Source organism: Equus asinus, chromosome 30 (genome assembly GCF_041296235.1).
Source record: "Equus asinus isolate D_3611 breed Donkey chromosome 30, EquAss-T2T_v2, whole genome shotgun sequence".
In the NCBI taxonomy this organism is placed as follows: domain Eukaryota; kingdom Metazoa; phylum Chordata; class Mammalia; order Perissodactyla; family Equidae; genus Equus; species Equus asinus.
The window spans coordinates 26758506-26775889 of NC_091819.1; the positions used below are offsets into that span (position 1 = coordinate 26758506).

General features: G+C 43.1%; 1 protein-coding gene across 9 annotated transcripts in view; it reads right to left on the reverse strand.

Moving 5' to 3' along the window:
* Positions 1-14726, reverse strand: part of RGS7 (regulator of G protein signaling 7) — a 501339-nt gene extending 486613 nt beyond the window's left edge. For 4 of the 9 annotated variants that reach the window (XM_044762807.2, XM_044762806.2, XM_070501516.1 and 1 more), the window contains exons 1-2: positions 14273-14726; positions 13144-13267 (exon numbers count right to left, since the gene is read on the reverse strand). In XM_044762807.2, coding sequence (XP_044618742.1) covers positions 13144-13221 — 78 coding nt within the window. In that variant the 5' untranslated portion in view covers positions 13222-13267; positions 14273-14726. Of the gene's footprint in view, positions 1-13143; positions 13268-13967; positions 14195-14272 lie in introns of those variants that run through there. The other 5 variants (XM_070501517.1, XM_070501518.1, XM_070501515.1 and 2 more) reach the window with 5 other exon arrangements.
* Positions 14727-17384: the final 2658 nt, after the last annotated feature.

A 17384-nucleotide genomic window follows, 5' to 3' on the forward strand; every position in this document is an offset into this window, starting at 1 on the left:
ACCACCATTTTCCATCTGTGTGATCTTGGGCAAAATCCTCACCCTCTCTGGGCCTCATCTTCCTCATTTGGAGAATGGGGGACCTGTACTCATCGCATAGGACTGTTATGAAAATGAAACAAAATCAAGCTCGGCATATGGCGGGTTCTCAAAACATCCGCCTCCCCGTTTCTGCCTTCCTCTTCTCCGTTGTTCCTTTCCTCTGCCTCCTTTCCTTGTACCTTCCTTATTCCAAACACACTTGTTTTGTTTCTCAGCCTGACTCTCAGGCCTCCCCAGTTCAAGAGTGAGAAGTTTCTTGGTTATTTGATGCACGTATATTTTATGTAGAGCATATTTCTGCAACAAGAACTAGCTCAGTCACATTTGGTAAATCAGGGAATCCTATCAGTCCAACATGGAATTTGCACAACTTCATGCACAGCTTTTCTTAGCATGTTATATTTTGTGCCGCCACAACCCAGCAGCCAGACACAAAGCACCCACATGCAGGCGGGTGCAGCAAGGATGCAGGAACCTAACATTGCTCACCCAGCCCCTTCTTTCTCTTGGCTCAATCTGGCTAAACGCTAGGTTTCAAAAGAGCTTAGTGCACATTTCTGTCAGATATCTGTAAAAAACAACAAGCAAACACTAGAGAAGGAGCCAAAACCACTTCCTGCTAAGCCTGCTACTGCTCCTCTTCCTGCGAATTCTGGCATTCATGTCCCTCTGTCCCATTTTCATAATTCGGCAGACCCCAATACTTCCTTAAATGTTCCTCCATCATGCTACCTTCTTCTCTACTTTTCAAAGAGACAGTCTTGTATGACTCTGTTATTTCTTTATTTATAGGAAAGTTAGCATGTTTTTATAGCTGTGCTTGTACTTTTAATAAGATCGCTATTGTTTTGGTTAATGCTTAATTATAACATTAAATGTTTTGAGTGGTTAAAACGTTTTGAGTGACGTATTCCAATGCTATTTCCCTCAAAATGCCAGTTATTTTTAGTGTGTGATTTTGCAGAGTGTGGGGTTTTTTTTAAAGGAATGTACTCTGCTACAGCAGAAATGCCCATATTTTGCTTTGTTGGGTGGATATCTTTGATATGCTGAGGCATCGCAGATTGATGGAATAAATGGTTTAAATAAATTGTTTTCATGGCACTTGTTTGACTCTCTTTGTTAAAATTCAAGTCAGCACCTCATCTCCATGGTTAAGAATGCACAATTTCCACCAAAGATGCTACCGAGGGGAGCAGTCATACTACTTTACATAAATACAATCAACACAACGCTTCTAAACATAAAATAAGGCTCCAATCCAGTGTTCAAGTGAATCCAGGCAGGACTGGCCGACCTCCACAACTTTACTCAGCACTTGTTTTATTATGTAAAACGATTCATTCTTAAATCAGCTAGACTTCCAAGCCAGCGAAGACGCTGCAAGAAGACCAGCTTCCGCTATAGAGCCAATCGCACAAGCAACCAATTTCTAGGGTAAAAAAATAAGTTCAAATAATTTTTTCAAGTTTCCCCTCTTACCCCTAGCATATTTAATTGGCAGTAAAATTAATCAGATGGTTTTTATTTGAATTTATTTTTTAATATGGGCAAATAACCTTTCCTTATAGGAAAATAGGAATTTTTCAAAATTGCATAACTGCGCCATCAATTTTAGGAGATGGTGTGTGTAAACCTGTGGCTCCTCCAGTCTTGGGATTGCCAAGTGCTCTGATAAAGAACATACTGTTGTCATCACCGATTCTTTATCCCCCAACACTTCTAGTAGATTACTTTGCACATAAGAAGTGTTCAATAAATATTTGCTAAATTAAATTAAACCATATGCATAATTACTCTACGTCAAAATTTCTAAATTAAGTTGTTGAAAAGAAGCTAGATTTATTTCTAGCCAGTAAATACGTTATTTTTAAAATAAAACAAGAAACATATTTCAAATAAAATGGGTCCTTTTACTATCTTAAAGACGAAAAATAAAAGGCACTGGACATAGTTGTTGAATTGGTTAGATCAGTTTGGTTGTGACAGAAAACCCAAATTACAGTATCTTAAAGAAGACATGAGTAAGGCAGTAAAAATACTCTGTATGATATTATAATGACGGATACATGTTGTTATATACTTATACATAGAATGTACAACATCACGAGTGAACCTGAAGGTAAACTATGGACTTGAGCGATTATGATGTGTCAATGTAGGTTCAACCTTGATTAAAAAAAAAAAAAAAAAAAATGGGGGCCGGCCCGGTGGCGCAGCGGCTAAGTTCGCACGTTCCGCTTCTCAGCGGCCTGGGGTTTGCCGGTTCGGACATGGCACCACTTGGTACGCCATGCTGTGGTAGGCGTCCCACATACAAAATAGAGGAAGATGGGCACGGATGTTAGCTCAGGGCCAGGCTTCCTAAGCAAAAAAGAGGAGGACTGGCAGTAGTTAGCTCAGGGCTAATCTTCCTCAAAAAAACAAAAAAAATGTACCACTTCGATGAGTAATGTTGATAGTGGAAGAAGCCAGGTAGGAGTAGGGGGTACTATATGGGAGATCTCTGTACCTTCCTCTCAATTTTGTTGTAAACCTACCACTTCTCTACAAAAGTAAAATCTTTAAAACAAATAGGAAAAGAAGACATAAGTTAATTATTCTCTGACATAAAAGTTGATGTAGGCAGCTCAGGTTTGTAGGCTGACTCTACAATCACCAGGGACGCGGGTTTGTTCTCTCTTGTCGCCACCAACAACTCTCAGCTTCCACCTCCTGGCCAAGACGACTGCATTCTAGCCAGCAAGAATGAGAAAAACGAAAAAAGGAAAGTGTGTCTCCTTTCTTTAAGGGCCCATCCTAGATACTATACACACCTCTTCCGTTTACATCTCATTGGCCAGAACATACCACTTGGCCATCCCAGCAAGTTCTAAAATGTGTAAAAAAGAAAATTGTTAAAGGGAAGTGCTCCTTAGATGTCATCTCTTCCATTGATAGGAAAATCCACTTCCTTTTTTCTGAGCTTTTATAGACAATAGTTAACATATACTGAAAGTTTCCTACTTATCCAGGCTTTACCTGCACTATGTAATCCTCATAATAACCTATTATTATTCTTATCCCCATTGTCCAGATGAGGAAACTGAGACTCAAAGAGGCAAAGTGATTTGATTCAAGTTCACAAGGACTAAGTCAGTTTTAACCCAGGAGTCTGACTGCAAAGCCTTAAGCTTAACAAAGACAGTTCTCTAACTACAGGAGTATGTCGTTCCCTTTTCCTGCTAGCTAAGGACAGCCTCATCCATCCTGAGTTGTCAGAACTGACACACTGAGTTGTCACAATCAGTTGTCAGCCTGATTGTGAGCCTACGGAAGGAGACATTTGGGTTTCTAAGGGATAAGATCAACACCTTTGCCTCATCTGTCTCAGGAAGGCCCTGAGAATTTTCAACATTCGCTTAGCTCATTTTAGTTCATTTATTGAGCACTTACTAAGTGTCAGAGACCATAAGACCTTGGGCACCTTGCTAGGCACTCACAACTGATAGAAGACATAGATCAACGCAATATTTATTATAGAAACCAGATGACCCCAAAATAAATAAGTTTTTATGTCACTCAGTTCTTCCCTTTTCATGGCATTAATCAATCACTCCGTGATAAGTTGCCTGACATCCGTCTTCACCACTGCACAATAAGCTCAGTGTGGGCTCAGATCCTGTCTGTCTTATCTCACAGCCCGATTCCCAGTGCCCACTACAGTGCTCGACCACAGCCAAGGCTCAGTGTAGATGTAGTGAGTGGAACTAAATTCTGAGTGGCTCGACCATTCACTGATTTAACTGGAAGCAGCACACTGAAGAGGCAAGATTAGGGTCTTTGGACCAAGGATTCATTCATTTGCTCATTCATTCAGTTATGCATTTATGCAATCACTATTCAGGGACACCTACTACGTGCCATTTATCTAGGTGCTGGGAACACAGTAGTGACAGATAGACGTCTCCACCACCAAGGAGCTCACCAGCTCTGCCACTAATCCTTGCGTGACCTTGGGCGGTCACTCAGTCTGCAGTTATGGGTTTCAGCTTTATTAGAATAATAGGATACTAATAATAAACATGCAACATTATTTTAAGGAAAAGAGGTAATATACGTAAAGGAACTGACACAAGCTAACACTTAATAAATGGCGGCTATTCCAATTAACAATAAACCACAAGTCAGAACACAAAATACTAAGTATAAAACTTAAAGCAAGTGACAAATGGCATTAATTTCCAGAGGAAATGCATCTAGGAACGTTCAGCAAGAAAAATTTTAGTAATAACGTGTTCTCTGTATGTGGTACTTAATTTTCTTCAAAATGCTTTGGTCTACGTCATCTTAAATATTAAGGGTGAAAATTTTCCATGGATTTCTGTACTAGAGAAAACTTTCTAATGAGCCAGTTTGCCTGACATTCAAAAGCTTTATGTGGCCAAGGAAGGTCATGTAGATTTATATTGTTCCTGACATCTTCCAGCAATGACCAAACGGGAAATCATGTCAACTGGGCTTCTGAATGACCTACAGTCATAGAGACACTCAGGAAGTAGGGCAAGACTTGACAGGAAGTGTTTTGCAAAGTTTCTTCTTCTTTTTTTTTTTTTTTTTTAAGATTTTATTTTTCCTTTTTTCTCCCCAAAGCCTCCCGGTACATAGTTGTGTATTCTTCGTTGTGGGTTCCTCTAGTTGTGGCATGTGGGACGCTGCCTCAGCGTGGTCTGATGAGCAGTGCCATGTCCGCGCCCAGGATTCGAACTAACGAAACATTGGGCCGCCTGCAGCGGAGTGCGCGAACTTAACCACTCGGCCACGGGGCCAGCCCCGCAAAGTTTCTTCTTGCAAGAAGTTCCAGTAATTTCCACAATTCCCAAAAAGAGTCCATAGTATTATTTGTCAATCACTCTGAGTCAGACATTTTCACTTGTCTTTCATTTCATCTTCTCAATAACTCTGTAATCTCTGTTAATCTTATGAGGAAAATGAAACAGAGAAGTTAAGAAACTTGCCCAAGCTCACACAGCTGGCCAGGGGTGGAGTAGGAATCCACACCAAGCCCTTCGGACTCTGAGGCTGCACCTCCATCGCTATTATTTCCGCATGGGCTCTCTGCCTTCCTTTCAACATCCTGAGATGTAAGACAGAAGAGAGCTTAAAAAAATCAGATTCCTTTATACTCCAACTTTAATTCTCAACAAGGATTCCAATCACTTTAAAACTCTCTTTTTTCCTTTTTTTTTTTTTTTTGAGGAAGATTAGCCCTGAGCTAGCATCTGCTGCCAATCCTCCTCTTTTTTTGCTGAGGAAGATTGGCCCTAAGCGAACATCCATGCCCATCTTCATCTACTTCATATGTGGGACGCCTGTCACAGCATGGCTTGCCAGGTGGTGCCATGTGCACACCAGGGATCCAAACCGGTGAACCCCGGGCCGCCGAAGCAGAACATGCGCACTTAACCGCTGTGCCCCTCGGCGGGCCCCTCTCCTCCCTTCTAATCAGGATGAAGAAGGGAGCTTAGAAGACCCTGAGAAAGGCCCCGGGAATCGATGTTAGCCAAGGCAAGGAAGGACAACATAGAACACAGTGTGTTCACTGCGGGCTGTACCTGTAACGCCTCTTCCCTGAGAGATGCTTCTGCACGAACCTTGTAGCTCATCAGAGCGAAAGAGCCAGCAGAGCTACCAGTGGGAGCAACTGGTTTTGGTAAACAATGAGACAACGTCTCCCTAATTATTGGCAGCAGATGTTAGCTCAGGGCTAATCTCCTCAAAAAAAAAAATACTCTTTTACTCAGAAGCTTCTAGTTTTTCTTCAGTCTTGTTGGGAATTGGAATGGCTACGATGCATCTCTGAGATGCCACAAGATAGAGATTTGTTGAAACATTTTCAGCTTCAGCCAATCATCTGAGGCCGTGCAAGTGCCCTTCCTGGTGCATTCATGGTACCTGCAGGCTTTACTCTTCCTGAAAAACGACCTCTGTCATCTGACCTTAGCAGCACCATCCTCTTGCCTATGGATAGTTTCCATAGAATTAAAAAACAAAACAAAAAAAACCCATAAACTGAGTAGACAGTTGATGTCATTTGTCATAATATCTACCATCTCCTTATCAGGCCATGGTCTTCCTTTAAAACCTTTCTTTTAAAAATTCATTTGTTGATTTGCTGTGAGCAACTTTGTTGATCTGTTATGGTACTTTGTTGCAAGCACTGTGCGTCAAGTGTCAAGCTAATAATAGCATATTCTTTCATTTCTTTCATCTATTTCCAAAGGTTTGTATTCCATGATCCCTGTGCTGTCAAATACAATACCCACTAGCCACAGGGGACTATTTAAATTTAAATTAGTTAAAATCAAATATAACTTAAAGTTCTAGTCCTTGGAACACTAGCCGCATTTCAAGTCTTCAGTTGCTCCATGTGGCTAGTGGCTGCCATATTGGACAGTACACCAATAGAACATTTCCATCATGAGAGCTCTGTCAGACAGTGTTGCCACAGAGCATCACATTCTGGATTTTCATCGGCCTAGAACTTCCAGCTGGGATAAAATCAAGAACAGAACTAGTATCAGAGTAGGTCAGACTAAGTTCTCAATCATCATTCCTGGGGCTCCAAGAGCTAAACTACAGTTGAAGGGAAAAAAGAAGCTAGTAATCTTTTACAGTGGGTGAAAAGACATCCTGGGATGCGCCATGGATGCCATTAAAATGATATTACCATAAAATTACCATATTTATTACCGTATTACCATAAAAATGATATCCTACAGAATCTACCTTCTTAACTTCAAGGAAGATACGACTGAAAGTGGGGAAAATGTTCACCTTTTTCCTATTTCAAAAAATATAGCAATATATTAGATTCCGTGGCACATACAAGGTGTTTAATAATTTTCATTAAATTAATAGCAAAGTAATAGTAATCGTTATAGTATTTATTGAGGATCTAACATATGTTAGGTTCTATAAAGACACTTTCACTAGGCTATCTCTTTTTATCATCGAAAAGCTCCATGAAGGAAACATTTTTATTTTTCATTTTATAGGTACGGAAAGGGGTTAGGTCACTAATCCACAGCCACACAGGTAAACAGTGGCAGGGCCAAGATTTAAAACCAAGACTGCCCAACTGCGGGCACATGCTTCGCCCACTTCAACACACGGACTCACTTACTAATCATCAGAAAGGACATAAAATAAGAAGGCTCTAAGGCTTATTTTTAAGAACCCAGCTAATGTCACAAAGCTGCCATTTTCCTATAGATTTTTCCAGAAGACAGAATAACAACTTATCTCTCTGGATGGGCCCCTCAGTTAAAATATTTCCCAGCCTAGATCAGGTGGGAATTTTAATGGAACTGAATCAAGTTCATGATTGCCTATTAGATTTCCAATATCTTGGGACCTTTGTTAATTGAATTAGACTCAAGACAAAGGGAATTAAAAAGAGGGTAAGTTAAATTTTTATATTGCCTTAGGCAAATGGCAGAGAGAAGCGGGCCTTTGTTCCTAAGGAACTGGGTACTCACTTTATCATTTACAATTATTTTATAATTAGATTGATATTTTGTAAGACAGAAGTCTCTGTCACCCTGACATTCAAACGCCTCCTCTTCACTGAGATGAAAGGGGGAGCAAAGGCCACGGATTTGTGTTGCTCGTTTTCTGCAATTCTGTTTTCAAGGAGACAACATTTTTTAAGTCACTAAACTGTCCAAATCCAAAATGTTTCCATTTTCTCTGCAGTGATCACATTCCATCACCCACATCACCTAAAAATACCCTGCTTCCCACCGCTCAGGAGAACCACAAAGGCTATCAGAAGGCATTAAACCCTAGACAGCTTCTCTGTTCTGCCTTTGTACTTTCCTCTGATCCATTAGATTCGGGGAAGCTGGAGGTGGGAAATGAAGGAAATAACAGCCCACAAATCCTTATCTTAATCCCACCAGATAGCACTGACAAGCAACAATTGGTGAGGAAAAAGCTCAACCACGGAAGGCTTTCCTGCTCTGAACTCAAGATAACTATTATCCAAAATTCATCATTAAATTATTACTCATAAAATGTCTCTGTCTACTTCTCAGTAGGAAGAACATGGATGACAGTCCTTTCCTGTCTCAGGGCACATGTCAGAATTTGTGTCACTGCAAACAGGGCTGCATTTGATTCAGACAGATTAAATTCATATTTATAGTAGACAACATCCCTCAGTCCAGAAAGGTGCTTCCAAGTAATCTAATTTCCAGGAGACATTCCATTTTGGAATTTTCCAGAAATGGCAAGACAGTTCTCCTGATACCTGCCTCCCATCTGAGCCCCTAACTTAGAAATCAGAGGGCTGAAAGCTCCGTGCCTTTTGTGGTTACCTATTTGCAAACATTCTTTCCTTTTCTAATGGGTCTTTCTCTTGTTATCACCTCATCCTTCACTCTACGAACAGGTAATAGCACCCTAAACCCAGAGAGATCAAGGTAACTAAGGTTAAAAAATGTCAAAGGTTACTGTTCATAATGGCATTCCAGGAGGAGGAGTATTGACACCCTCAAGGTTGACTGAACGGGACAATCCTGAAGACACAGATGCACTGAGTTAGTTAATGCAGAAAACGTCAGCTAACTCACCACTAAGAGAATAGTAATGTCTGTGGCTTGGTCTCTTCCAAAGAAGAAACCAGTCACTCGTCTGTCTTGCACACATGTGAGCCCTCACAGGACAGACTGGCTTCAGAAATGGCTGTAAAAGGCAACGTGGAGGTCAAGCCAATCAGCATGGGTGATCTTCCTACTGAGATGACAGCTCCCACTGCGCCTTCACGTAAGAAAGGCCAGTGGTCCATCTTGCTCTTCAAGAATGGAGCAATCTTATCCTTAAAAAGACTAACTTTTTTGCCACCACCACATATATAGCAACATATTGGACCCCATGGCACATAGGATACCAAGTTTAAAACTTTGATACGACACAAATGCTGTGCATCACAGACACTCAAATGAGGCTGATATCTGCTCTCTTCTACAAAAGACATCATTTTCTCTTTTACAACTAAAATGAGCAGCATCTTAGGGAAAATTATATCTTTACCCTTAGGTCTGTTTTGAAAAGAAAAAAACAAAAAGGAAGAAACAAATGGAAGGAGAGTGACTAGATGGAAGTTGAGGAGAGAATGGGTGAGGGGGGAGGGGAAGGGAGGGGACGGAGAGTCATAGTGAGCTGCACAGGTTTGCTATTCCACTAAGATAGTGAATGAGGAAAACATTTTCATTTGCTTTTCTGACAGCAGGAGCATAAACGGTTGCTGCAATAATATGAGAAATTATTGGTCATTTTGAGCATTCTTGCTAGTGAGAAGCCAGCATTCCAGCCAATTTGAAATATTGGCCCCAAGGTGCCCTAGATATTTTGTTTTTCAAATGTGGGAATGTCAGCTGCTGGACAAAAAGTGATGTATACTGTCTAGTGGGCAGTGTGCTGGCCAGACACCAAATTTGGAACGTCTCCCTGTACCCTGGGCCCCAGCTCAGCCGTCCTTACAGCCAGTGCTGCCACAGAAGTGAGAGTTCTGCTCAAAGCAGACCAAGAGGTGGAGTAATGTTTGAGTCCCGTTAACAAAAAACAAAACTGAGTTCTAAGCTGTCACCTCTACAAATGTTTCAAGAAGCTAGTCCGAATCCAAGACGAGTTGCAGCCAGATAGGTCTCTTTTCAAGGAAATCAAATACTTCTAATCCCATTCTAGTTATGGCCTGTCTGAAGGGAGCCTAGGAGGCCCCAGGAATAAAAGTGGTCAAGCCTCACATTTTATGTGCTTTTAAATAAGATGCTCTCAAATACATAAAATGACATTATCACTCTAACTTACGAAAAAAGGCACCATTATAAATCAAAAAATCAGTAAGGGAAATATTTTGGCCATACGGATTTTTAAAATATACCTCTGACATCAAATTAAACCTATAGAGCTTCCTCATATTCATCCAAGAAGCTGCTGGCAAACATCCGAGACTGACTTGCGGGTACCAATCCTGATGGTGAGGCGGCGTTACTAACAGCCTGTAGCCTTCATTGTGGCGCATTCACTGGCCTGGAAGATCATAGTTTCACTCATTGTACATTTCTTCCACAACATCACTATGGAATTCTCCATGGAAAGAAAATCTCTGGAACTTTCTCATTATTTGGAAGAACTCCTGTAGTCCGTATGAGGACAATTATAATGGAGAGAGACATCTAACGGACACAAGAAATTCACACATCCCAGCTCTTTTCTGTGTATTCCACTTTGATAACCACTCACGGCTTCCTATCCCTCACAGGAACATTCCTAGGTGTCCCTCACAACTTACAAGATAAAGGGACACAGAACATCCCTACTGTGGTGTGTGTAAGTCACCAGAATCCTGCAGTAAGCAAGAGGTGCCTTGCAGGGGAGGGAAAATGGTGACAACACCATCAACATTTCTGCTTCAGAACCCGCTCACAAGAACTGTGTTTCAACAGTGAAAGGGAAGCGGAAATGGGCATGAATCAATGAAACAGCAAGTTCTCTATCCACGCTCTCTGATGTTATTGGGCAATGTACCGTGGGACTGAAGTTCTTTATAAACCTTTGACTGACTTCATAATTACTAAGCATTTGTAGCATCGTGCTTATTCTTTTAAGCAAGTGAAACAGCGGAAATATCCTATCACATACATCTATTTGAACCATATCCTCTCCAACTACTTTGCTGTTCTTCACATTAAAATTGGGCCTCTACTGAGACAATATTAAATGTCAAGCCCATGTAAGATACAAGAAACAGAGGCAAAACGGTCACACGAAATCCATGATGTCATATTGCATGTCAGGCACACAGACATGGACCATTTGACTTGCTAACTAGCAAATGATAACCAAGGACACTGTCTTTCTTTACACAAATTATCTGGTATTCATTTATATATCATTATTTATATCATAAGCAGAAACAAAAAATATATGCTCATAGAATAAAAAAATAGACAGGCAATCCATAGTTAAGCATTATGAGTAAAATTTACTGAACTGAGTTATTTTTTCCAATAGCAACTTATCAGGGAAATCTTTTCTAGAAATAAATTTTATGCATCATTAATCCTAAACAAAGAGCTAATAAAGGAGGGCAGAATAAGTGGCACAAGCAGTTCCAGCTTAAGCCACAAAGTAATAACGCTTAGAAGAGTAAGGCATTCTATTCTCTCTTGAAGTCATTGTAGTCTGTTAAGTTACAAGCAACACTAATGGTAATTTGATGCTATGCAGTAAGTTACAGAGCAAATTCAAAGTTAGCAATATGGATCTCAGGTACACTAAACAATCTAGTACCTATTTCTAAAACTCCTAGCTTCATTTTTCATGTATTCTCATGATGATTGACTAAATGAGACACACGGATTAACGCTATGTTAAGTTTATTTCTAATCAAGATAACTGGTAGATGTCTGATCAATTCAGCCCTTAATCTTTTATAGTGAAACAGAGAGAACATATAGCATTTGACCTAACAAAAATAGCTAACTACCATAATTTTACACCCAAAGTCCACCTCTCCACATTGCATACACCTATAAGATAGAATTTACAACTCTAACATCTTGCGTATTTCAATAGTCAAAGTCATACCAAATAATAAAAGACATTATAACTTAAAAACACATAATGTCCCTAAGAAATTCTTCTCAAAACTGACTTTATATAGAATGGGCAAATATCCAGTTATTTCAATCAATGTAGGAATACAATACTAATAATTTAGGCTCAAGTGGATTCTTTTCCTCATACCCAGTTGGGACGCGTTAAGACTAAAATAGGTAACTATTCTCCAATTTTTCCTTCCTAGCATACTGTTTTGTCCCAGACATGTAAAACTGCATTCACAGGTACACGGTATAGTACTGTGTGGAAGGCTGGAGAAAAGACAGCTGGCATTGTGATGTCCATGCATCTTCACATTAAAGCAATAACCATCTTCCCCCGCACACACATTGATCACTTTTTAATGATCCTGGGCCACATAGAAGGAAAGTTTTGATTTAGTACAGGTCAAGGTAGCACATAGCTTTTCATTTTTATTCATAACTGGTGCTGATCCTCTAGCTGAATGAACAAATGCAAACTCATCCTGCACTCTTCATTGAACTCATGCTAATCGAAACCTTTAACAATTTTCTTAGGTTCAAGGTATCATTTCCTAAAGAAATCTTGCTCAATAAGTACTACGGCTAATACGCTTAAAAAAATGCAATAGAAACGATTGATACAGAAGTTAAATCAAGAATGCTGCTTCCTTAAATTCAGTAAGCTTGTTGATCATAACCAGAGTGAAGTTACCTAAGCAACCTCTCTGAATCGCCCATAATATTCGAATACATCTTTATTACGGTAGCTCGATGTCTAGAAGTTTGTTGCTGATAGCATTGTCATATAATGCATAAAGCTGTCAGATTGGTTGTGGCCAAAAAATAAAAGATACTCTGGAATATAAAAATTCATTTAATGACCATATGGCACCAGAACATAAATACCCAAGAGCAAAATCATAAAAATGACACAAAGTAAAAAATAATTTAGGCTAAGACCCAAAAAAAACCAACTAGAATTGTTTAGTTAGGAGTAAAATCATTAAACCACTCATCCAGTCACAGACACATTCACCCTGGCTGCAGAGCTGCAAAGTGGTTCATTTTGATTTTAAAACGTTATACATTTATATAATCATTATAACCTAAATGCTTAGGGAGAGTATAAGAAAAAGCTTCTAAAGATTATTATGGATGCTATGTAATTATGGATCACAAATGAAATATGTGGGATGCCCAAACTTGCTGTTATTTCTGCCCACAGATTAATTTGTGTAAACTCGGCAGAGGTGGTGTGAGGACAGAGTACGACCAGCCTCACTGACCACACTGTGTCTGTACACAGGTACACCACTTCAGAATGTCAGGTCATCTTCAAGTATAGCGTGCAGTCACCGGTGATCTGGGAAATCTACAAAGCCACAGACTTGATATATACTCCGATCTGGGGGAAAAACCATCAAGGAAGCCAGAAGTTTCCCTTTTTCCAAGAAAGTGAAGAAATTCTTACCTTTCTGTACACCAGCATGTTGGGCGATTCATCTGCCACCCCGTTGCTGGTCTGCCCATAATTATTCCCCTGGGCCATGTCACCCCACACTTGCTCAGCTCCCAGATACAGGAATGAGTCTACCCTGCAAAGGGTTAGAGAGGTTTCAGTGAGGTCCTAGGGTAGTGCTACAGGGGTTGAGGCTCTGGATTCCTCCTCACCTCACCATCCACACACCCGCCCGCCACAGAGCACCCTCACAGGCTGGGGCTGGCCGGAGGAAATGGCACTGGGATAGATTTTTTTAAAGACAACTGAATTTACACTGACGGTACCCCAGGGGAATTGTAAGAAATGATAATATTTAGTTAAAATAGTTATTTGGCTATGGTTTTAAATGATTTGATTTTCTGGATACTCATTTTTGAAAGTGTTTGATGCTCACCTAAAAAACCCACGGTTCCCATTTCCACACTACAGAGTTTTCTCTCCAATACTTGCACCTCCACTTGATGAGGTTTTCCCAACAGGGCGGAAAGACAACCCTCTGTGGCGGCACACTTTCTCCCAGGTGTCTGTCTAGCTGCCCCATGCAGGCGCTCAGAGAGGCCCATTCCTGCGCCTTCTCCAGCACGTGTGTTCCTCTGCATCCCTCTGGATCTCCCCCACACAGCCAGGGTAGCTTCGCCTACTTTCACCTGCCTGCTCTGTCAGCCACTGCTTCCTCTCCTCTCACCCCACTCCGCTTCGGAAGTCAGGATGTAATCCTTCCCAGTCTTTGCAAGCAGGCACCAGAATAGGTCCCAGCAACAAGAACTGTTGCGAGGTCAACCTCGGGCAATTACCTGGGCCACCACGGGTAGCAACCTAACTGCAGAAGCCTCAGAGGGAGCAGCCAAAGAGGAGCAAGCAAGCAAGCCCCAGCTCCCCTTGCTCGGCTCTCACGGCAGCGGCAAATGGCAGGCGAGCGCGCCCCGCGCCGCGGCGCCGCCGGAGCCGGGCGGCAGTTTCAGCACCGTGGACCGCGGCGTGCGCGCGGGGCGCGGGGCTCCCGGGGCGGCCGCGCAGGCTCGGCGCGGGCTGGGTGCGGGGCGGGGGCCGCAGGGCTCGGGGCGGCGCTGCCTCCTGCCCTTCCACCTCCCCGATTTACCTCCTGGGCCAAGGTCACGGCCCCGCGGCGCCTCCCTCGGCGGGCGGGCTGGGAGCAGGCGGTGTCAGCTGGCGGCAAGCGGAGCAGCGAGGCAGGGCAGCTTCATCACACTCGGCGGGTGCGGAATCCGCGCTGGCCCGGCTCCTGCTGCTCAGGCGACAGCCACCCTCGCCGCCGCCGTGCACAGGCGGCTCCGGCAGCCCGCCGCTCGCGCGCTCCCCGGGCCGCCTCGCTGGCTCGCTCCCTCCTCCGCTGCTCCTCCCGGGCACTGGGACCAACCGAGCGCGCGCGGGAGCCGAGACGCCCGGCCCGTGCGCGCGACTGGGAGGAGGGAGGAGGGGACAGTCACGTGGGACCCAGGCGTCCAAAGGTGCTGGCTCGGATGGGCTCGGCTCGGCGCGGCCAGACTGCCTGGGCCTCCCCGGCCTCCCCGCCCTCTCGCCCCTCGGAAGGCGACAGTCCTGCCCCGGCGCGGTCAGCCTGCGCTCTCACACCCCGCCCGCCCGCCCGGGTGTACGCGCCAGGGAAGGCCTGGAGATTCCAGCTTAAAGCTGAGTGTAAGCTGGGAAGGCAGGAAGGGCGATGGATGGATGGATGGATGGATGGAGCCCCGTGCAGCCGGCAGGTTTCATCACGTGCCTGAGGACTCCGCTGACAGGACCAGGGAAGCAGATGATTACTGTTATGCCTGAATAACAACATCCTAAGAGTGAAGGAAATGGCCAGGACCAAATGAGTCATTCAGCCAATTTGCCTGCGGCTTTCGCAGCTCCCTCCTAAGTTGGAGAAATGGGAAATGATTTGGAGGCTGCCAACTCGAGGTGAAAATCTTGTCACCTGTGAAATTGAAGGACCATGCCCAGTGCCTGGTTTCTCCCTTTGACAGATGGTGCTCAGAGGAACTTTTCTCTCACCCACCACTCTCATCTTCTAGCAATTTTCAAAGACAGCCTGGGGTGCTGATCCCCCAGAATCATTCTTCAGGTTGCTGTCACTAATTCTTCCTTAAGGATTAGAATGACATGAAGGAGATAAATCACTTTTGCCCCGATTATAGTAAAGGCACTTGTCTCTGGTTTGGGGGAGCTGAGTTGGGAAGCTATAAATATCTCAAGTCGTTTTCCTTCCCCAGCTGGGCCAGGTGTGGGAGAGAGAGAGACAGAAGATAATCAAGCCAGCCTGTTCTTAATCCCCTAGGTCTAAATACAGCAGAACCTCCTCCTGGTCATAACAGCTCTTCCAGCCAAACAGGGGGCCACGCGGACCAATGCATTTCCCCAGCCCCACCCAGGCCTTGTCGGGTTTCACTCAAGGAACAAATATTTATCCAACCCGTCCTCTGTAGAGGGCAGAGATTACTATCCCAAACTACTTTCCATACACCCTATACTCACCCATCTGCCGCTCTTCCCAACTCCCAAAATCTTTCCATTGTGTGCTCTGGAAATTATGGTCTTTTCCAGCAAAATTGACATTTTTTTAACATTTTTTCTATTTCCTTAACCTTCTTGCTCTAGCTGAAGCCTCTCTCTTTCCTTTCAGCCCCTCTGTCTTCCTGTTTGCTCGATCTACTCCTGGGAAGTTGGCACGAATTGGACTAACAAATTTGGAAAGAATAACTGGGCATGCTCCCTCACTTTGACCATTTTCCTCTTAACTGGCTGAAGGAAGCAGACTTTCTCCTTTGCATCTCTAGATAATGGTTCTATCCCCGGAGGGGGCCCTACCCACACTCAATGCTGATGGATGTTTTGCATCAATAAGCAAACTAACAAATAGAATAAAGCCAATTTTATATATTTTATGCATGGGGTATAAAATATACCCCGACTGGATGGGGTCCCATCCACCCATCCATCGTATGAATATAATATCTATGTCTCTGTATAGATACATATGTACATAAAATTTCCCTTGTCACACTTCCCACTTATTACCGCCCTGCTTTTCTGCTTCCTTTTACAGCAAACACTTGCTCTCCTCTCATTCTTTCTTGAACCCCTTCCACTCTGGCGATGACCTCAGTGCGGTTAAACCAGCGTTCATTTCTCAATTATTGTATGAGTTGACTTCTCAGCAGAAGTTAAAGTTGCTTCCTCTCACCTTCTCAAAAACTGTCTACATTTGGCTATCAAAGCACCACTATTGCTTCTCCTCTACATAACTGGTGCTGTTTCTCAGCTTCATTGCTGTTTCCTCTTTTTCACCCCTAAATGTTGGAGTACCACAGCTCTCAATCTTTCAGCCTCTTCTCCTCTCAGTTTACCTGTACTCCCTAGGTGAGCGAATTCAGCCTCATACCTTTAAAGACTACCTAGATACTAACAACTCCCACATGTGTACCTTTAATCTAGACCCATCCCCTGAAATTCAGTCTGTCAACTCCCTCCCTAACGTCTCTGCTTGACCATCTCATTGGTGTCTGATTCAGCTTCATGGTAACGGGCATGGTGTCTGCTTAGCTCGCTGCTCTGGGTCCCGGGCATAGGACTGTTCCCGGCCCACAGTAAATGCACGTTCAGTAAATGAATTGATGTATCTCAAAACAACAATCTGATAAGTAATTTTTATATTTAGGAATACATTGTTTACCTTATTATCTTATTTAATTCTTATGAAAATCCTGCCAAAGTAGTTACAATTGTTCTCTTTTACGTTGATATACCAACAGCGAAGGAGAGGATTAAAAAGGTTAAGTAAACTGCCTGATATAACGCACATAGCCAATAAGTTTGTTCCGTGTCGGCTTGATCATCTGGAACTACATTTCCCAGGATTCCTTTCCCTGCATGCAGGTGAGTAGAGTTAGTCAAAGGAGGAATTTGTGCAAGACTGGGAAAACAGAATGAGAGAGCACCTATTCCTCTCTGAAGGTCTTTGTAGTTTGATGTGGTGACACACGCAGAGTCCTGGAGGGTTCTAGCATGTCGTTGCTCTCCCCAGCTTCTCATCTAGATCTTCCGAATTCCCAGCCCTGCTGAGCAACAGTAGCCCCACAGTCATCACAAGAGCCTGAATGTGGACCTGAAGAAGCAGTGGCCTTGCATAAATCGCAGCTTCCCCTTGACTTTCTATCAGCTCCCCACCATGGTCCCCTCCAGCACCTGGCTGT